Source organism: Maylandia zebra, linkage group LG2 (assembly GCF_041146795.1).
Source record: "Maylandia zebra isolate NMK-2024a linkage group LG2, Mzebra_GT3a, whole genome shotgun sequence".
NCBI classification, from domain to species: Eukaryota; Metazoa; Chordata; class Actinopteri; order Cichliformes; family Cichlidae; genus Maylandia; species Maylandia zebra.
In genome coordinates, this window is record NC_135168.1 from 34,750,808 (window position 1) to 34,770,044 (window position 19,237).

At 41.7% G+C, this 19,237-nt stretch overlaps 1 protein-coding gene across 1 annotated transcript; it reads left to right on the top strand.

Moving 5' to 3' along the window:
• Positions 1-940: 940 nt before the first annotated feature.
• On the top strand, positions 941-18,157 carry adam19b (ADAM metallopeptidase domain 19b). The gene is made up of 23 exons (XM_004541104.4): positions 941-1,239; positions 1,476-1,588; positions 3,101-3,171; positions 9,337-9,415; positions 9,606-9,682; positions 11,542-11,743; positions 11,823-11,888; positions 12,238-12,309; positions 12,406-12,572; positions 12,700-12,784; positions 12,906-13,045; positions 13,166-13,343; positions 13,431-13,520; positions 13,648-13,843; positions 14,874-14,982; positions 15,091-15,307; positions 15,540-15,617; positions 16,008-16,116; positions 16,221-16,350; positions 16,431-16,533; positions 16,636-16,962; positions 17,049-17,140; positions 17,241-18,157. The coding sequence occupies exons 1-23, from the start codon at positions 1,104-1,106 to the stop codon at positions 17,245-17,247; spliced, it is 2,844 nt and encodes a 947-aa protein (XP_004541161.2). The 5' UTR covers positions 941-1,103; the 3' UTR covers positions 17,248-18,157.
• The last annotated feature ends 1,080 nt before the right edge of the window (positions 18,158-19,237 follow it).

Genomic DNA, 19,237 nt, shown 5'->3' on the forward strand with positions numbered 1-19,237 from the left:
GGTCCCCGGGCCTTACATTTGACAGCCCTGTTGTAGACAGTAGCTTTTAATCTTTAGCAGCTGTCAAAAAGCTTTACATTTGAAACTAACATGACTCTGCAGATGTCCTAGTGATGTCATCAGGAATGTCTTAAATTGGAGTCTAAGTACATTACCAATTTTAATTATTTCATAATAATTGTTCATAATTATTCTAAATAATTATGAAAAACATATATAGCACAGCTAATGTACACTTATCTTTTCATTTATATATTTTCAATGTATAACATGAATGCAACAGTCCATTGTCTAGCCTATGGTGGCATTAAAGGTCCATAACTTGTTCTGAGAGACACTGCAATGGATAAGCATGTTATAAAAAGAGAACAACAGAAAGCCTCCATTAAAAATTGTTTTGGTGGAAAAGAAAGTGAGAAATGAAAATAGTAGTCAAATAATGGGAAGTACATTCTTATTAATGTCTTTTGTCCTGTCTTCCTCCTTTTACCTTTAACTGGTGGCGCAGATGGCTGGCGTGGTTCTGGTAAAGGTTTCTTCGTGTTAAAATGAAGTTTTTCCTTCCCACCGTCGCCAAGTGCTTACTCGTAGGGGTCGTCTGATTGTCGGGGTCTTTTCTGTACTATTTTAGGGTAACCTTACAATATAAGTGTTATTGTGATTTGGGGCTGTATAAATCAAACAGAGTTGAATTAAACATGATCTGGTATTTCTGTCAGTTTTGCCACGGCTTTGTCTTTCAAATTTGTGGAAGTACAGTAGGATATCCTTTGAAGTGGTGCAAATAGTGCTAAAATAACCATTTCAAGACTTCTAGAATAAATTAAATGCGCTAAATTGATATATTTTTTAAATAATCCCGTTTATAGATTTTCACTTAAAAAAGCGCTGTGATCGTGATTTCCTTCTCGCTCGTTTGTTCCTGACTGCTAGTCTGCCTCGTCTCGGCTCATCGTCCTCTCTGTCTGTCGAAGGGGAGTGGTTAGGCAAAATGGTGTGCCAGCATCTCACGGTTTGCCTCTGTGATGTGAAGCAACCGGGCCGGATCACCGCACATTTATGCCTCTGCTGAGCGACTTCACCCGGAGCCGTTTGTTTTTAGAATGCGTCCAGGAGCGCGTCCTCCACCACCACCATCACCACCTCCCTATGCCGCGCGGTGCTGTGTGTGTGTGTGCCTCATAGTTGTCCTCTACTGTACCGTCACTGCTGCTGTGTCTGAAGCCGCTGTTTACAATGGTGAGTCCAAGTGTTCCCCGGCACGACTAGAATCTGGATGCCTGCTTTGAATAGACGACTGTTGTTTTGCGCAGGGATGCATTCCTGTTTAAATGGTTGCATCAGGTGTGTGTCGGTTATGTAGACGACAACGTGGATCTCCAGTGTTGTTTCTTAACTAGCAGCAAAGAAAAGACGCTAACTCTTATTCTGTGGTATTTTCAACCTTTCCCTCCGTTCCATGTGTTTCTAATCAGGAGACACCAAACAGGCTTCGCTGGAAAGCATCCTTGAGAACGTGGAGAGTTATGAGATTACTTATCCCATATGGCTGCATCCTCTCAGACACAAGAGGTCTGACAACAAAGAGGTGAATTTGTCTCGCTCTTTGTCCTTCTGACTAACAAAATGCTTTAGACGCACTGACACACATCCAGCTTTAATATAAAACCTTTGTGTAAACCACTGCTGTGAAAAAGTGCTTGCCCCCTTCTTGAGTTCTTATATTTTTTGCATATTTCTCACTCTTAAATGTTTCAGATCCAACAAAGGGATCAGGCAAAGATAACCAGAGTAAATAAAAAAGCAGGTTTTAAATGATTTTAAACGATCGCTTATTGAGAGATAAAGCTGTCAAAGCCCACCTGGTCCTAAAACTAATAACTAGTTGTGGCACCATCAGATTGCAAGAACTGCAATCAAGCGTTTGCAATAACATCACTGTGGAGGAATTTTGCCCACTCAACTTTGCAGAATTGTTTTATTTCAGCCAGATTGGAGGGTCATGTCAAAGCATATCCATCTAATTTAAGTCCAGACTTTAACTAGCCCACGCCAAAACCACCATTTAGTTGTTTTAGGCATTCAGAGGTGGACTTGCTAGTGTTTTGTAGAGTGTCCTTCTGCATAACTCGAGTGTGTTTGAGCTTCAAGGCACGAACTGATGGCTGATCGTCCTCCTTCAGGATTTTCTGGTAGCGAAAAGAATTCATGGTTCCATCAATGAGGGCAGTCGTCCCGAAGCAGCAAAGCAGCCCCAGACCATCACACTACTACCACCACCACGCTTGACTGGTTGCTGTGATGTTCTTTTTATGAAATATGAATTACTGCGTTAGTTTCATACCAGATGTAACTGGACTCAAACCTCCCAAAAAGTTCTGCTTTTGTCTCATCAGTCCACAGAATGTTTTCCCACAAGTCTTGGTGATCATTATAATATTCTTTGGCAAAAGTGAGACGAGCCTTTGTGTTCTTTGTGGTCGGCAGTGGTTTTCAGTTTGGAACTCCCCCATTGTGCCGTTTTACCCAGTTCTTATTGTTAAATCATAATCGCTGACCTTAACTGTGGAAAATGAGGCTTGCAGTTCTTTAGATGTTGTTGTGGGGTCTTTTGTGATCTCCTGGATGAGTCAAGTATGCGCTTTTGGGGTAAATTCGGGAGGCTGGTCACTCCTGGGAAAGTTCACCACTTCAAAGTTTTCTCCATTTCACCCATACAATGTCTCTCACCATGATTCACTGGAGTCCTAAAGCCTTAGAAATGGCTTTGCAACCCTTTCCAGACTGATAAATGTCAGTGACTCTGTTTCTTTAGATTACAGTTTGTTGCTTTTTGAGATCTTTTAGCCTACTTCATTCTTTCAGACAGGTACTAGCAGTAATTGGGGCTTATAGAGTGTGGCTAATAAAATTGAACTCAGCTTTCCAGAACATGTGTTGAATCACAATTAATTCATGATTTGAAACATACAAGTGTGACAAATATGCAAAAAACAAAACCAAAAATCCAACAACTAAGAAATCAGGAAAAGGGGAAATACTTCCTTGGCACTGTCACTTCTTCTCACTGATTAGTATGCATTTAATGTTTTGCTTCCAGCATCCAGCAGAGGCACAGGTTCTCATCACAACTGAGGGCCAGGAGCTCAGACTACTATTAGAGAAAAATGAGTGAGTAACTTGAGTTTTCAACACCAGCCTTATCTTTCCATGCAAAATCAGTAAAGCAGTAGTTTAGAGGAGCCGATGAAATCACTCATCGACATTGTTCCTTTGACTTCCACAACATGCCCTTTCCATACCTCTGTTTATTTGGCCAGATGTTAACTGTCACATAGACGCATTTATAAGGTCAGCGCCCCTTGAGGGGGTGCTGAGAAGGGGGATGAGCAGAGGAAAGCAGGCTGATGGTTTTTGGACACTGGAGGGATGACACCCGATCCGTTCAACCAGGGCATGATGAGGCAATCAGGAAGTGAGGACTGTGCCTCTGCATCTAACGCCCTCTAATCTGATGGAGCGGTTCCTGTCCAATAACAATGGATTGGTGATAGGAAGGGAGCTTGGTGTCTCATCTGTTTAATAGACTGTGTACTAGTTTGGGGGGGGGGGGGTTGCAACATTGAGATATCAGTGGTAACAACGGAGCTGCGGTTTATCACTTTTGGATTCGAGCCAGCGCACAAGTGGACTGGGAAGCTTTTAGGAATATTAGGAATGAAGTCCGTTTTTACCCTCGATTGCATACCGTCTCTGTCATTCATTGACTCGTAGGCACACAAATACTAACAAGCCCCGACTCCACCGTGTCTGACTGACTGCCCCCTGAGGGGATCTTGCCCCCTGTTCTCCAAACCCAGCAGGTGGTCACTCACTTACATTTCCTCCTGAGTGAGGTATTTCGCCTGCGCATGTATGATAAGAGAGTAACTGAAGAAGATACGCCACAAAACCCTTCAACAAGGTGTTGAATGGTGCAAATAAAATATGTTACAATTTTTTCCTAAGAAAGAGGAACTACAATCCCCGCTCGGTACTCAGGACAGGAAAAAATATTGTGAAACTTGTGTTCTTTTGTGAAACTTCTCATTTTTTGTGCAACAGAGAAGCTGTGAGAATGGATTAACTCATAACAGTTTTTTTCTGCCGCAGTCAGAGTTACGGAGATTTCTGTAAAGATATTTACTTTTTTCTGAAAAGCTGGATTTAGTTACTGAAGCAGTGTATCCTGTGATGCACACACTTTAGTATAAAACCGAATGTTTTGATTCTTTAATGTACTGTGTCTGAGAGCTATATTGAGCTGAACAAATGATGCAAATATTCCATCCATGCATCCAGGCAACCATTGTCTGCTGTTTTTGCTTATGTGGATGTAGGTATTGAAGTCAGAAGACAGTTTAACATTCGTTAAAACAACAAACAAAAAACGAGGCTTCAATTCACCTCAGCTCATATTTCCTGTACAGTGCGCTGCATGAGCGGTGCTGCAGGTTCAAAGAAAGCTTGCAGCTTCTTTTGTAGATTCATTGTTTAGCTGAGGCTCAGCAGTGTTGCCCACCAACTCTGTTGCCCCACAGAGAATGCTATTCTGGATTAGCCTACCCTGTTTCTGTTTATCCTTTGCTGGTCTAATGTGAGACTTGAGTCAGGGCTAAGGCAGAAAGCAGTTTATGCCAAGGGAGATTAATGTCTGATTTTGGAGACAAGCCAGAGAAAATGCTACCAGTGTCCACCCTGTGTCCTGGTTACTCCCTTATGTCCTCATTGCACCTAAAACCGGACAAGAATTCAATTCAATAAAAAAAAAATAAAAAAACGATGTGAGAGCTCCAGCTGTCCTCCTTAAATCACTTCAAATCTTAGGGGAAAGCATAACTGTGAGTTTATGTGGGCATCAGCCCCCTCCCCATGGCTCGAGTCAACACTCAATCCATTTCTGTCCTCCCTGGTCATGTTTTTGAATGTGTGTGTATCTGTGTGGCTCTTTAGCATTTATACTTCACTGGTGTGGTTGTGTATAAGCGGCTGCCTGAGCTTTTATCTTAATGAAAGACTGTAGTGCACCAGCAGAGGGTTAATTCAGTTAAGAGCAAGGCAGGGGCCATAGTGAGTGCTGACTCAGGTAGCAGGAAAAGGATGTAAAAACAGAGTGAGCGAGGCAGGAAACAGTAAGAAACTGAACGATGAGCTTGAGGTGTTGAAAGTCATGAGAAGAGGAAAGCAGATTCTCTGGTCAGTTCTGGTTCAAAATGTGCCGACACTCTTGCTTCCTCCTCCGCCTGACTTTCTCTGTTCTCCTCTTTAGTGTCCTTCCTGCACACCCTTAAGTGCATTAATCTGAATTAAGCACTCTCATGGGAAGATCACACTATACTGTTTCTCCTCTCCTTCCTTTCCCCTCTTGTCCCTTGCCATCATGCCCACACCTTATATGTCTTTCCACTGGCCAACTTAAAAAATGTGCACCCCGTTCTTTCTCCTTCTCTCCCCCCTTCTCTCACCTCGTCTGATATCCCCCCAGGGCTTTAATCCAAATATACATTCCCACATGTTCCCTGCGGTCAGGCTTGGGCGTCTGCGGCCACACGCAGACAGACGACACTCGCAGACACATTTGTGCACCCCCAAAAAGAACACAAACATGACTTGAAAGCGCAGATCTGATGGATTGCAGGTCTGTTGAACAGAGAGTGGGTTCATGGATTTGCTTGTCCTTGTTTCCCTTGTGCCTATGTTTAGTTTCACAGCCGTCCTGTTTGCTTAGATGCATTAATCTAGGCCTCTGTGTTAGCCTGTGTGTGTGTGTTCAACCAAGGCTCCGCACACACAGAACGTTAGCCTCCATCTGCAATAAAAGCCTCTTCATCATCTGTTGCTGAGAGGTAATTTGACTTTGCATCAGCCTTCCCCCTCCTCCCCGTCTTCCAGCTCTATGTGGTGATGTCATCTGATACTATGAGAGAATGTGACCCACTGACCCTTAAAGCATTACCCCAAATTCCCTCTCGCTCCCCCCTTCTTTATCTCTCAAGTACATTAGCATTACTCTTCCCCCATCCCTTCTTTCTCCTCTTGAGGCTGAACCAGGCCTTTGTCTCAGCTTCACTGCCAGACCGCCGTGATTCAGGCATCGCCAGGCTCCTCAATCACAGCATCTGTCCAAGCGCTGGATGACATCCAGTCGCTGCTGCTGACCGCCATTGGACAAAGCTTTTTTTTTTTTATTCCAGTCTCTACTTGAAAGCTGTCACAGTATTCAGCAGAATACATAAAGCTTTGGGGTATTCCAAAAGTGTTGCTGGAGAGTTTCACGGCAGTTGACTCAGGGCTTTGTGGTGCCATTAAATTGCATATCTGGCCAAATTATTACTGATTTAATAAAGGGTGTAAAAGTTTTTAATTATCTGCAGTATTTCATTTAATTTCAATTTCAAATGACTAACTAAGTGATATTTATCTTTCTATTTCAGTTATTCTAATATGTTTCACCACCCTGCAGGTTGTCCATTTACTTGAACCCTGTATAGTATTTTCATTTCTTTCTCTCACTGAGCTCCAACTTCTGGAGACGTTGGTGATTAGAAATGAAACTCAGACACACCCGCAGGTTGTTATTCTCTGGTTTCTGTGGTTGTAACTCGCTCATCATTAATGCACACCTTAGATCTTACAGTTAGAAGTGCTGTAGAGTCAACTTTTATGTCACGATTGCTCAGTCATTGACTCTGTCTTTTGAGTTCATTGTTTTTTGTCCCCAGTTAAGAGTTTTTCAGTGTTCTTGTAATTATAGATTTCTGGAGTTCTATGTTTGTGGTTATGATTAAGTTCTAGTCTAGTGTATTATCGATTAGTATTTTGGGCATTTTGGTTTTGTCACCTGTTATTTTTATCAGCCTCCCCTGTGCTCATGTGTCCAGCTAAGTTTCCGTCAGTGTAGGCGTATTCATGTTTTGTTACTTCCTGTCTTATTTTGCCAGTCCCAGTCTTGTGTGTATTGTGTTCAGTTTTGGGTCCCCTTGTCTTGTTACTTAGATTCTGTTCACCCGTGTTTCATTTTCCTCAGCTGTATAATGGTTCTCTAATTACCTCATGTGTATTTCACTTCCTTTTGGCTGGAGCCCAGCTTTGTTTTGAAATTTTTTTGCGCATTCCAGTGATGAATTTCCTTATTTTGAGTTCAGCCACTGTCTCTGGAGTCCTGCACAGTAGTTAGTCATGGTGTGATAAATCACCATGAATGTGTTGAATCTTTCCAATTGCTTCACCAAAAGGCAGAGGTAATATCACAGAAGCCTCTGTACCGTCTGCTCTGAGATCGATTTGAGAAGATGTATGTTGTTATTGGGAGATATTATGTAAAATGCCCCCAAATTTGTGGACCCATAATGGTCACGTGCTGCAGAACGATACGGGCCTCGACACAGGCTTCATTTGGACACGCCCCCTTTGCTCGACACAGGCCTCGGGGCTTCAACATCAGATGTAACATCACGAATATTGGGTCCTAAATCTGTCTACCGTGCAGCATATTGTGAGATTTTTAGTTGTTATTTTGCCATGTTTTAAGTCTTTTCTATTTCTTAAGCATAGACTACCATCAACGATACCAAAGTAACTTACAAATACATTGCTGGGATTAGACTTTTCATTAAAACTTTCATTAAAATGAGTCCCCAAGGAATAGCAAGATTCAGCTCAGAAACTGCAGCTGACTGTCAAGTTAAGGATAAGGGAGAACAGAAGTGGAGTACTTGTGTGGTTCCATTAAGGAAGAAATGACTGTGGAACAGCAGCAGGCTAAAGTTCAGTCATCTAATGTCATTAATTGCCACAAAATTGGCCTACAGTTAACACAGAGGATGATGGGAAATGTCTTCAGGAAGTTAGGGAAGCTGGAAAACTTGTGGAATTACAGATATAAATGACATTTAGCTCAAATCACAACATGACCCTGTTCATGCTGACATCATACGTCCCACCGATCGTTTTGAGGTCCCCCTTTAGAGTTCCTATTGGTCTAGGTGGTTAGCCAGCCCCTTCTTCCTGTGAGTCCTAATCTGTTAAAAGTAGTCATTTTGTGTCTTTGCTTGTTTTATTTCAAATTCTCATCAGCAGGCTGTCATTGTCTTAAGAGGCTTGTTTCCTTCTTGGCATCGAACAGGGATGAAAAAGAAAATTTGCATCATCCTTTCAATGAGTTTAACACTGGTGGATCTGTGCTAATTTGCCTTCCTGGTCAGATAGTCAGATTAGAAGCCATTCTTATCCTCGATAAAGCTTATAGGTATAGGTAGGGCTAAATCAAGTGACTCAGAAACATCCCTTAGGTACAATACCGATCCAAGGTTTTGGACTGGGAGGTAGATGGTCTTTTCCTGCCTTTGGGCAGAACATAATTTCCAGCAGTTTAATCATTTGTTCCTCATTGAAATATATGGCAGTGATAAGGATCTTCTCATTTAACTTAAGAAATCAAATTTGGCTGAGGCATATTTACAAGAAGATTACATTTTTATTTTTCTATTTCCCTTAAAAGCCACCAGATTAAAAAATAAATGAAGAAGCAATGATAATAAGGAAATCTTTAAGATCTTTGGTCTGTTTGAGTCAAACTCCTGCAGTTTAATGCTTCAGGAAACAACATCAGTAGATGTGCTTGAGTTTCTCTGCAGTTACAGCCAGTTGCTGAGTTGGCCTGAGGAGAAGATGAAGATGACTTAAAGTTTAAAGTTGACTGAAAACAGGAAGAATGGTTTGCAATAAACATTGGACTTAATTGTGCTGATACAGATAAATAGAAAATAAGAGGATTATGATACTTTATCCAAAGAAAGCTTTCGGTGTCATGCATATGCATGTTTCTGCTTCACAGCCTGAAAAATAGCAAAGAAGCTCAAGAGCACTTGTAAATAATCCATCTGTCAAACAAATGCAGTCAGGACATGCCAACAACTGAAGCTGTCAGCATAGGGAAGTTATCATCTCTTGCTTCAGCAATAGACTAGTACTCGCCAAGAAGTAAAAAGGATCACTGGGGGATGGTACATATGGCTTTGATTACAGTTTCCCACATTCTCCTGTGCGCTCTCTTGTCACCAATAGGCTCTTTGTTTAAATCTTTAAAGCACTTTGTTTTTTGGGGAGCGCCTGTGTTAGAGTGAATGTTTTACGAGCTGTGGGCTGTTGCAGAGAGTCTGTCCTCTGCTAACCTCTCAGCTTCCTGCAGTTTTGTATTTCACCGTCTTTTCACAATATTGTTGTTTCCATAGACTGTATTACTGTCACAAAATACAGAATATTTTGTTGTCCCTGAATTTGTTTTTTTTTACCCAGGCAGCTGTTGGCCCCTGGATATCAGGAAATATGGTACACACCCAATGGAGCGCGCAAGTCCTCTTCTCGACCCAGCACTGTGAGTCTGCGAGATAGTTTCATGCTCTTAGGCTGCGGAGGGGAGTCTTAGCTGATAAACATCAGTGTAGTTGATCAAGTCAAGTGGGAGGAGGGTAATAAACAGTTAGTGACAGGTTTTGGCATAAATACTACTACTTCTGTTTACATTAAAAGGTCAGTGTGTGATGAATGAAAATGTTGTTTTTCAGGGACACTGTTTCTACCATGGCGAGGTTCAGGGCATGGAAGGCTCCAGCGTTGCTGTCAGCACTTGTTCAGGGCTCAGGTAATAAAAAATATTTCTTATTATTCATTAAATCCCTCCAATGAGCAAGCCTTTCATTAAATTACATTGGTCTTGAATTATCAGTCCCATCCTATCTTTAGGAACTCATAGTATCGTATCACCCAATTAGAGCACTTTGCTCTCAGACTGCAGGCTTACTTGAGGTTCTTAGGGTAAAAAAAGTAGAATGGGATCCAGAGCCTTCAGCTTTTAGGCCCCTTGTCTGTGGAACTGGCTCCCAGTTTGGATTCAGGAGACAGACAGTCTCTCTATATTTAAGATTAGGCTTAAAAGTTTCATTTTCATTTTTACAAAGCATATAGTTAGGGCTGGAACATGTGACTTTAAACCCTTGCTTAGTTATGCTCCAACAGGCCTGCGCTGTTCGGCTTCCCATGATGCACTGTTTCTTCTTCAGTCACCTCTTTTTACTCCGTGTGCATTTAATCATTAGGTATCATTATTTATAATTAATCTCTGTTTTCCCCTCTCTGATTCTGGTTGGAGCAGAGGTTTCTTCCTGTTAAAAGGGAGTTTTTCCTTCCCACTGTCACCAAGTGCTTGCTCGTACAGTGTCATCTGATTGTTGGAATTTGCTCTGTATTAAGGCAGCATTTTTGAGGTGTTTATTGTTCTGATTTGGCGCCATATAAGTCAAATTAAGTTGATTTAAGACAGGGGAAACCATGCATCCGAACAGATTTAGAATATAAAAAGTAATAAAACTTTACAGTAACATATATTTAAGTCCAACTCAAGTATGGATGGATGTAGATGGCTCAGAGTAAGAGAAAAGTTTCTCAAGTTTGTTTGAAAAAACACCATTTAAAGCTACATGTTCCATCCATAGATAAAATCTTTAAATTTATCCGGCAAGGAAAAGAGCTGAAAGGACAAAAAAGAGGATGTTTCTGTAAAGTCAACATTTTCTGAAAAAGCAGAGGTAAGAGCTAAAAGACGTGATGGCAGGGGAAAGAGCTGTGCTTATACAAACAGGAAATTGTTTGATACCGACTAGATTGTGCAGAGATTATATTGATCAGCTGGTTGCTCAGCTCATTCATTTGCTTATCTATAGTAGCAATAAGTTGCTTGCTTTTAAAAAAAACCTGCTAGAAACAAGTTTCTCAAACTTCCTGTCTAAAACATGTACGTATTTCTGTTTTATATACGTGCTGAGAGACGTGCTGAGAATTCGACAGCTGGGCAGTGGGAGTAAAAGATGTATGAATTTGACTTCCTTCAGCTTGTGATCAAGCTGTGCCTCAATAAATAATGTTACAGGAAACAGCCCTGTGTACTGTCCGATGTAGTCTCCAAGTTTATTAGGTCACTGGCTTCAGTGCTGGTTCATTGAGTACAGCTCGGTACTGGAGATCTTGTGTGTTCTCCTGATGCACCTCCAGAGCAGCTGCTGCTTCCTGCTGGAGACACTCAGAGAGAGAGAGAGAGGAGAGGCAGGCAGCAGAGGGGGAACTAGTGAGGGCTGACAAACATCTTAGTCGTGCGTGTGTGATTTCTTTCTGGGTTAATGTTCTGCATCTGGAGGATGAGCGAATAACATCTTCCTGCTAATGTAGATTCTGCAAGGGAATGCAAATACAGCATAAAGGGATGTTGACGTGTGGGCGTCTGACTTCTCCAGATGTTTTCTGCAGCTGCACGGCCCGCTGCTCTGCATGCACTCGTGTGTGTTTGAGTATAGGTGTCTGTTATGATCAGTGGCTTTTTGAAGAGGATTGTTTATGTCAGCTGATCTTTATTTACACAACAACGGAGAAAGAGAGAAGCGTGACCTTCTGTCGCACAAATATTAAGACATCGCTGATTTTCTGAATATGACTGTTTTTCCCTCCTAGGGGACTAATTTCCCTGAACACGAGCATCAGCTACCTGATAGAGCCTCTTCCTGTTTCTACGGATGCTGATCGGCACGCTGTGTTCCGAGCCGAGAGTGTTCGTCTCCCCGGGGGTCACTGCCAGCATCACCATGGCAAAGTGGAGCATGAGGAGGGGCTTAATGACTTTATCAAGGGAATGATGTCACCACAGGGTTTGAGGGTGAGCTCAGTAGCAGTAACCTCATCGATGACATTCTTTGAGATTTATTAAAACATGATTATGTTGTCTTTCTCGTCAGGAAAAAAGGGAAGTGAGTCAGAATATGAAGTACGTAGAGCTGCTCATAGTTGCAGACAAGACTGAGGTGAGAAAACAGTGTACTCAGATTGGGTGACTTTTGCAACCACACTGGGGGGGGTTTGCAGTGAACCATTAAGATGTGGTAGCGGGGAGTGTGGCTTTTCGTATGTGGGATTAGGTGTGTGCCATCATTATTATTTATGACCTGTAAAGTTTGCATTATGTATAGCTTCCCACTTCATGCAGTTGCAGGTAAACCCAATTGTGGAGAACGCTTGCAAAAAAAAAAAAAGGTTCACTTCCTGTTTTATTTCAAGTGTGAGATGTACCCTTTATGGGAAAGATATTTTAACAGATGTGTAGACGTTGAGTTTCTATTTCTGTGTGTTCATTGTGGTTTATGGTCGTTGCAGTTTGAGAAGCACAACTCTGATCTTGACAAGACGAAACAGAAATTAGTGGAAGCAGCCAACCTAGTTGACAAGGTAACATCTGATTTGAAACCAGAAAAAAAAAGGAAAAAAACCCCAGATACTGGAGTTTAACATGCCTATTTTTATTCCTTATGCCGACACCGATAGTACTACAAAGCTTTAAATATCCGTGTGGCACTAATTGGTCTGGAGGTGTGGACCAGCCAGGACATGATCAGCGTCTCCGATAACCCGCACAGCACCCTGGCAGCGTTCCTGTCTTGGAGACAGAAACAGCTACGCAGTCTCCCCAACGACAATGCTCAGTTGGTCACGTCAGTGTTTCTCATTCACTCTAGTACATTTCATAATCATTGCGCAAGACAGTAATAAACACCGGTTGCAGTCCAGCGGGATGCTCTTGACTTGGAACTAATTTCAAGTGCTCTCTTTTGTCTCCAGGGGGAAGTCATTCCGGGGCACGACCATCGGGCTGGCACCTCTCAAAGCCATGTGCTCCGAATACCAGTCCGGCGGAGTAAACATGGTGAGGGACGAGTGTGTTTAGATTTAAATTTGATGATGCTACGCTACATCAGCATGCATCAAGTCAAAGAATCACACGTTGATTTCTGCTGATCTTAAAATTCTCGTGCTGTGTCGAACAGGACCACTCAGATTTATCAGTCGGCGTTGCTGCCACGATGGCGCACGAGATGGGACACAACTTTGGTATGAGCCACGACATTCCAGGTTGTTGCCAGGCGAAAGCAGAAGACGGAGGCTGTATCATGGCTGCTGCTACTGGGTATGAAATTCAGCTTGCCACAATACAAAAAATTGCATTCATTAAACCAGGAGAAAGGGGATAAATGATAGAATATGAAAGAAAAAATTGAACCTGATTTCTTCCTTACCTCATGCTCAGGGATCCTTTTCCTCGAGTGTTTAATGATTGCAACATAAAGGAGCTGAAGAGCTACCTGAGCTCTGGAGGAGGAAAGTGTCTCTTTAACCTGCCCAACACCAGGACAATGTATGGAGGGCATCGCTGTGGTAACGGTTACCTGGAAGACGGAGAAGAATGCGACTGTGGAGAAGAAGAGGTCAGTGGGTGTTTCTGTGTATGCACTGCGGGTTTTTCTTTTGATGGTTTTGCCAGGCTTCATAACTCTACAACACGTTTTGCCCAGGAGTGCACAAGTCCATGCTGTAATGCCAACAACTGTACCCTGAAAGCTGGAGCTGAGTGTGCCCACGGAGTCTGCTGTCAGAACTGCAAGGTACATTTATTAGTGTACATACTATTTAAATGGGAAATCACCAACCCTTATTCTCACTAGTACAGAATAAATGTTCTACTCTTCTAACTTTATTTATGTCATTACTCTTTTGTCTTTCACTGTGAAGCTGAAGAGCCCGGGTGTGCTGTGCCGTGCTCTCTCGGGGTCATGTGATCTTCCTGAGTTCTGTGATGGCAAAACAGAGTCTTGTCCTGCAGATTTTTATTTAGTAGATGGCACATCATGTGCAGGCGGGAAGGCCTATTGTTACACCGGCATGTGTCTGACCCTTGAGCAACAGTGTCGCTCACTTTGGGGAAAAGGTGGGTAAAGCGGACTCTCCATCTATAGCTAACTGCTGTTTATCCTCACTTAAACGCACTTGGTTAATTGATCATCAACAAGTCTCAGCACCTCATAAAAGCAGAGGTTTTGGCAGTTTGCTGGTCTGGAACATGCAGGTGTGTTTTAACATAATCCTACAATCAAGAAAGTAATCAAGGTGTTGGAATAGTCCAGGCAAAGTCCAGAACTCAGTCCGAATGAAATGTGGTGGGAACTTAAGAGAATTTTGCATAAACAAATTCAAACAAACCTCAGTGAACGGAAGCAACATTGTAACAAAGAGTCGTCCAAAACTCCTCCACAAAATGTTGAAACTGATGAACTCATACTGAAAATAACTACTTCAACTTATTTCTGCTAAAGGTGGTTTTGCTTCTAAAAATGGTCTTTATTATTAAAGGATTATTAAAGTTTATATACATATATCTTATAGACTAACTTTAAATCAGTATTTTTAGTGAACAATAACTTAACAAAAATAAAACTGAAACAGTCAAATTTTACAAACTGTACATGGTTTGAAGGTGCATGCACTCATGCTTTGAACTTTAAAATGGTTTTGGTATTATTTTAAATACCAAAACCACAGGAACAATAGCTCACTACTTTTTAAGGAAGTGACTGCACAAATAATATCTCTTTTCTTTTCATCCGTAGGGCTTTGAGGGGTTTGAGTCATACCAAGTTTCTGGACTTTTTTTAATTAAAGAAATGAATGTTAAAGAGATAAATATCCAGTCAGGCTCAGTGTATTTAAAGATGAGTCCTTGATGGGTCACAGGACTAGGGATTGTTATTGGACAGTGTCCATGTTCATGTGGTGACAGAGCCTTTGTAGTACCACAGGAGCCACATTGAACAGTAAGGGATGCCATCTGGTCTTCATCAGACGGTCAAATAACACAACCTGACTGTATGCCTGCATGTGTGTTATTGTGTTTGCGTGAGCTCACACTTTTAAATATGTTTCTGTGCATTTTTTTGTTGTTGTTTTTTGTTAAACCACAGATGGTCGTCCGGCCCCTGACCTGTGCTTTAAGAGGGTAAATGAAGCTGGCAATATGTATGGGAATTGTGGCAAAGATGAGTCTGGGAATTACAGGAGCTGTAGTGACAGGTGAAAACCAAAACGTTCAGCAACAAACTAATCACACTTTCATTTACTTCTCCCTCAACTGAAGTCTAACTTTGTTGTTTTGGGTGGGGGGTTCTGTTTACATGACAGGAATGCTAAATGTGGGAAAATCCAGTGTTTGGCTTCAGCCTCCAAGCCTATTGAGCAAAATGCGGTTGTCATAGAAACCACGGTTACTGAGGGCTACAAAAGAATCATGTGCAAGGGGACACATGTGTACAAGCTTGACAAGGAGGAAAAGGAGGCACAGGGTGACACTTTGGATCCAGGTCTGGTCATGACGGGCACCAAGTGCGGCGAAGACTTGGTGAGAGTTATGAAAATGTACTAAACAGAGTTTGCAGTAGTAGTAAAGAGCATGTACCAGTACTACTTTTTTTTCACCCGATCTTAAGTCACAAACAAAGCAGACAAAACTGTTTCGATCAGACAGAGAAAATGGATCATCTGTGATTTCAGTTTTCACCTGAAAGGGGATAAGCAACCTGTCTCGAAGCGCTTCTCTAATGTTCCTCCTCACGCTTCTTTTGTTTGAACAGATTTGCTTTAACGGATTATGCCGCAATGCATCTTTTCTCAGAGCGGCGGAATGCAACGCCAAGTGCCACGGACACGGAGTAAGTTTCAGTGTGTCGCAGAAGAGATGCTGGTTTGATGGATTTCTCTGGACTTCTGAGAAAGATTTGGCAGCTAGCCTACAATTGCTGAAAGCTGGCAGCCCTAAGCAGCGCTGCAGGAACGGTCCAGATCCTTTGCTTAATTAAAAGTAGCAACACAACAATATAAAAAAAACATATCATAAACAAGTAAGGGTTTGGCATTCAGGCATCTTACTTATGGGAAACCACGGCTGTATTATGCAGCAATATGGTCACCTCTGTAAAATGTTCCATAAACTATACAATTTTTTTCGGCAGAGCCTTTTTACTACATTTTGTTACAAAACATTGACTTCCTGTCCCTGATTCTCCTTCAGTCATAAAAAATGTGACTTATTCTCTTACCAGCTGTGCAACAACAACCGTAACTGCCACTGTGATCCAGGCTGGGCTCCTCCTCTCTGCGACCAGAAAGGATCAGGGGGCAGTGTGGACAGCGGGCCTGTCATCAACCGCAGTGAGACCCATGCACCAATCATTTATGTGCAGTTAATTAAAGTTAAAACAATTTTTTTGGTGTTTGTTTATTTTCTGACTCTTGTCTATTTTATATTCCAACAGGAAGCGTTGGTACAGCCCTCCTTACTTCCTTTCTGCTTCTCTTGGTGGGTTTGGCTGTTTTTGCTTTTTGGCGCTTCGGCAGACATAAGCTCCCCTTGCTGAAGCCTTCTGCTCCACCACCAGTGCCAAAGTATGTAGTTCTGAAGTTGCTAAACACTAAAAACGTACTTTGCAGATAACGTTTTTCCTTTGTGTTGTGCGAACATCCAGAATGAATGAAATCCACACTTCCGAGCCACCTGACGTCAAGCCTCTTAATCCGGAAAGTCGTGCCAACGGTCATGCCAACCCAACATTCTTGCTAAAGAATTCGGTAAATAAGCCCACTCTTTGACCACCTAAGTAATGTCTGTCATGTAATACCATAAAAAATGTTGAAAATACTTGTCATCTTTGTGCTTTTCCACATGGGAAGCCTTCCCCGCATCCGAGCCCGTCTGCCCCACCTCTACCCAGGAATGGTATTGTATATCCTGCAGGGAAGCCTCCCCCTGTACCAATGTGTGCAGGAGAGCAGCGAAAGCAGACACCACAGCCCCAGAGAGTGATCTCTCCTCAGGGCCGCACTCCCCCTGTCCCTCCAGGACAGAAACCCAACCAGGCTTCTGCACTGCCTACAAGACCTCCACCTTTACGCTCCCTGGATGCCAAAAACTCGTCACAGCTTTCAGCAGTACCCAAAAATAGACCAAACCCCCCAAACAGACCTCCACCGCCTTGCCCTATCAAAAAACAATCAGGGGTAAATCCTTCTCTTCTGCATTAATAAGTAAAGTGTGTACTTTTGCAACAGTGAAATAAATGCTGAACGTCTCGTTTGTCTTGCAGGACCCTGTGAAAGGCCCACAGGTTACCACCAATGCCTTGCAACGAGGAAAACCTGGTTTGGCTCCATCTGCTGGACAGAAAATGCCAAACAGGTAAGTGGTCTTGTGTTCTCAAATGTCTCTCTGTAGGAATAAACAGATCTTAATACCGTCCTATATTTTATTAAAATTTTCTTGCACTTCTTCTCTCTAGAGCCTAATCTACAAGCTCAGGGAGGCATTGGGGACCACTGCTTACATCCAGTGACAGACTGCCTCACAATATATTTTCAGTGCGGTGCCAGGTCGTAAAAAAGGTGATAAGCGAGGAATACTTGACGCTGTACACTGGTGTGCAATATGTGGAAAATTATATAATTACAGCAAGTTATAAAGTAGAGATGTTTTAAGCCTAAGATTTAGGCTTAACAATGAGTGCTTTGTGTATTACATGTGTCTGCTTTATCAACTTTGAAGCTAGAGCTCTGAATTGAACCGCGTTTAGTTTCTTTTACTTATGTTGGTAGAATTATAAATGAAGAAGTATTTATTCACAAAATCAATGAGAAATGAATGTTTACAGAGAAACCATTGTACCAAACGTGATGCCTCTCAAAGCGAATTAGCCATAAAGGGATGTCTTATATTAAGAAAAGATGCCAGTAATGAAGTTCTTATCTGTGAATAATAATGGGTTTTAACTGGACTGATAGTAACCAGAGAAAGACCTGCATGCCTGTAAGTTTATTCTTATGGTGAAAAGTGCATGTCTGATATGTAGCAGGAGCTGTGAGGGACTTTTTTCCATTTCTTTAGTTTTTAATTTCTTTAATTTAATTTTTTTTAATTGTCTTTTTGAGTTCTCATGCCCTGAAGGGTTTAAAAGGTGGTCGTGTAACCGCAGGCTTTGGAGCAGTAATAATTTGGCATTACTGTTAGGTGCTTCTAAATATTGTGTCATATTGTGACTGCTTGGGGAATTGTAATCTGTAAAAGGGAAATGCAGAATGCCAACTCCCATGTTTTACCTCATTATCAGACCTATGCAAACACAGGGCTTGTGTAACACTGTGTCTGAAACTGAAATTCAAATGAACACATGGGTAAATAAAAAGATATTGAACATTTTAACAGGTTGTTGTTTTTTCAGCTTTTTCTTCCTAGCTTTCACCAATACAGCTGCCAGCAGCAGTTCTTGAGTTCAGATACTTGCTATGTTAGATTAAAAAAAATGGCTTTTTTTTATAAAACCAAAAAGTGTGTGAAAAGTGTCAGTAATGAACATATAATCTGACTTTTCCCCTTCATTGTAAGTGCTATGTACAAAAACAGCTCTAGAGGTACTTTTAAACCATAGATTTGAACATGACTGCATCATAGAAAACTTCAATAAATAGCAACTCTGAGGGATTGTAAATTATTTTCCTGTGCATTCTTACAGTAAACTGGAAACACCTTTATTCACCCTGTTCACAATTCTCTTAAAGTGGTTCAGACTGCATTTGCAGAAGAAAAATAAACTCTTAATTTTAGCGTTTACATTCATACTTTGGCCACCAGGTGGCAGCACAACATGCTGGAATCAACACTGACACATTCTCACATGACCAAAATAGAAACTTCACAGCCAAGGCTTATAGTCTTACAGTGAAGGGATCATCATTAGTATTTCTTTGGGGAACTGATGACCACCCGACTACCAGTTAACTCATTTAGTCTAATCTCAATGCTGTCGTCGCGTGTTCTCCTCATAGAAGGATGTTTTTTGAACATATTACACTAAAAATAGTCGTCCATATTTGATTTTTCACATCCTGTTCTTCCTGAAAACAACTTGGTAGTAGGAGCAGAGTGGAATAAGATGAGCCAGTGGCTACGTTTATCCATGTTCTGTGCACTGACAGCCATGAAATATAATGAACTTATTTTTTTTAACTGTTTTTGGCAGCTCCATCAAAGCAACTGTATCCAGGTCTCAAATATTTTTATGTTTGTTATTTAGAGATCATTTGAGGCAAATGCTGTGGGGCAAATTGAGTCAACAGTCCAGTTTACATTGTACAGCAGCACATTTTCATTGTACAACTTACTCATTTTCCCGTATCTTGGATATCACGAGTTAAAAAAGAAAAAGGCTCTTTTTACCCCCGTCTCCCTTACCAGTTCTGTGCTGAGACAATCCACTGTGCTAAATTGGAGTTGAACTGTTTT

What these genes read in the sequence shown, in the direction of transcription:
- adam19b (XM_004541104.4), top strand. Translation starts at nt 1,104, where the DNA reads ATGCGTCCAGGAGCGCGTCCTCCACCACCACCATCACCACCTCCCTAT. An exon ending in CCAAGTGCCACGGACACGGA is followed by an intron (nt 15,618 to 16,007) that starts GTAAGTTTCAGT and finishes TTCTCTTACCAG; the next exon opens with CTGTGCAACAACAACCGTAA. An exon ending in CTATCAAAAAACAATCAGGG is followed by an intron (nt 16,963 to 17,048) that starts GTAAATCCTTCT and finishes TTTGTCTTGCAG; the next exon opens with GACCCTGTGAAAGGCCCACA.